Raw genomic sequence first — 2500 nt, 5'->3', positions numbered from 1 at the left:
TGATACACACAGAACAAAAAACAGTAGAGAAGAGTAAAAAAACCACCTGCCTTTAGTTAATTTAGTACGATCGTTTCACAGTTAAGAGTAAAGAATACTCTATTCTGATCTTCAGCTAAATATTCTAATAAATTTGTTAATGTCTAAATAACTCACGTTAATTTTGACCATGCGACATCAATACCACGTGAGGAAGACGTTAAGAAATTTATCGGCCAGTGAGTTCAAAATCCCTCACCCTAATGAATTCAATTCAGTGTGCATCATAAATAGTCCCGCATAGAAAAGAGACCCTACGAACTTCTTGCGGTTTAACTATTCACCTTAGAGGTATTATTAAAATATAGATATGCAGGGCAGGGAATCGTCAATTAGTAATAAAATTAATAATTAACAATTTTGCCGGGTAGCTCAGTATGAAAAAACCTTTTCGGTAAAAATCATTTATAATTATAAATATATAGGGATTGACAGTAACCTGCTTCTCCAACATACTGAGAATTCAGAAATAGCAGCCAAAGAACTACTGATTCCAAAACTACAAATTATTACTCTAAAAACTACAAATTATTACTCTAAATTGATAGCGATATTTTTGATACACACAGAACAAAAAACAGTAGGGAAGAGTAAAAAAAACACCTGCCTTTAGTTAATTTAGTACGATCGTTTCACAGTTAAGAGTAAAGAATACTCTATTCTGATCTTCAGCTAAATATTCTAATAAATTTGTTAATGTCTAAATAACTCACGTTAATTTTGACCATGCGACATCAATACCATGTGAGGAAGACGTTAAGAAATTTACTCTTCTCTACTGTGTATCAAAAATATCGCTATCAATTTAGAGTAATAATTTGTAGTTTTGGAATCAGTAGTTCTTTGGCTGCTATTTCTGAATTCTCAGTATGTTGGAGAAGCAGGTTACTGTCAATCCCTATATATTTATGATTATAAATGATTTTTACCGAAAAGGTTTTTTCATACTGAGCTACCCGGCAAAATTGTTAATTATTAGTTTTATTACTAATTGACGATTCCCTGCCCTGCATATCTATATATATATATATATATATATATATATGTATTTACATATATACTGAGATACCTAGATCTAAGTGTATAAGTGCATTTGTGTGTGTGTATATATACATATATATATATATATATATATATATATACATATATATATATATATATATATATATATATATATATATATATACATTTATATAAAAGAACGCATACACACATACATCTTTTTTCTGTTATCTTTTATTATCCTTGTCTAGTACATGTTTGAGTCATTAGACTGCGGCCATGCTGAAGCAACATATGTGTGTGCGTGCGTGTGCAAAAACAGAGACAGAGTGTCGAAGCAGATATATTTTAACATAGAGAGGAAGAGAAACCTCTTAAACAGACAAACTTCTACATCAAATCGTTCTCTAAACACACTCACAAGCGTATACAAAACGCATACAATATGGTAACACACTCCAGTACTGTAAATACTGAGATGATTTGATACAATCGATATACAACTTGTGTCAAATATTTCAAACTTAAAAGCACGTACCTTATCTCCACAGAAGAATTCATCTCCTCCATTGAATGTCTTCAGGGTGTCTTCGAGATAAGGAAGTATATTGCGACACGTTTGCTCAAATATTTTCCGCATATCTGACTGAAAATGTGCACAGAGTATTTGAAAGAAAACTTCCATATATATATATATATATATATATATATATGTGTGTGTGTGTGTGTGTGTGTGTGTGTGTGTGTGTGTGTGTGTGTGTGTGTGTGTGTGTGTGTGTCTGTCTGCGTGTCTGTGTCTGCTTCTGTGTGTCTGTGTCTGTGTGAGTCTGTGTATCTGTGTTTGTGTATCTATATATGTATGACCATTTATGTGTATATATATACACATATATTCATGTATATATATATATATATGTATATATAAATAATATATATATATACATTTATATATATATACACACACACGCACACACATATATGCATATATGGGTACAGGACGTCACGAACAACAAACATGAAATATGAAACCAAATGAGTTAAATACGCAAACAACATAAGAGAGAAAAATTTGGAAACAGGACAAGTAACACAAAGAATGACCCTTCATCAGTTGTCGGCTGTCTATCTCCTCCTCATTTTGGGCATTGAATAACAATACGAGTCTTCGTAGACAGTTGCCCTCATAAATATTTATGGAGGATCAAAGTTAGGAACAAAACAGGACAATGGAGACATAGAAAGAAACCGAATGAAAACAAATATGGAGAGTCGTTAGACCAGAATGAGAGTAAAATAATGAACGCTGGAGAAATATTTTCTTTGAAAAGAGAAAAGATAGAAGAGAGAGATAGAAAACGTCCCTATGACGTCCTGAAGGAAGAGAAAGGTGGTCACGTGAGGAAAAGGTGGATGGACGATGATCACGTGTGAGCAATGAGAGAGAGAAAAAGAGAAAGAG

At 32.5% G+C, this 2500-nt stretch overlaps 1 protein-coding gene across 1 annotated transcript in view; it reads right to left on the bottom strand.

Annotated features, from left to right (window-relative positions):
- Positions 1 to 2500, bottom strand: part of LOC106869784 (S-crystallin 4) — a 17894-nt gene that overhangs the window by 2061 nt on the left and 13333 nt on the right. The window contains exon 5 of the mRNA XM_014915644.3: positions 1580 to 1687. Within this exon, the coding sequence (XP_014771130.2) occupies positions 1580 to 1687 (108 nt within the window). The remainder of the gene's footprint in view (positions 1 to 1579; positions 1688 to 2500) is intronic.

The sequence above is a fragment of the Octopus bimaculoides genome, chromosome 5, assembly GCF_046866305.1.
Source record: "Octopus bimaculoides isolate indiv1 chromosome 5, ASM4686630v1, whole genome shotgun sequence".
NCBI lineage: Eukaryota > Metazoa > Mollusca > Cephalopoda > Octopoda > Octopodidae > Octopus > Octopus bimaculoides.
The sequence above is the reverse complement of the archived record's forward strand: the minus strand, read 5'-3'. Positions and strand labels throughout refer to the sequence as shown.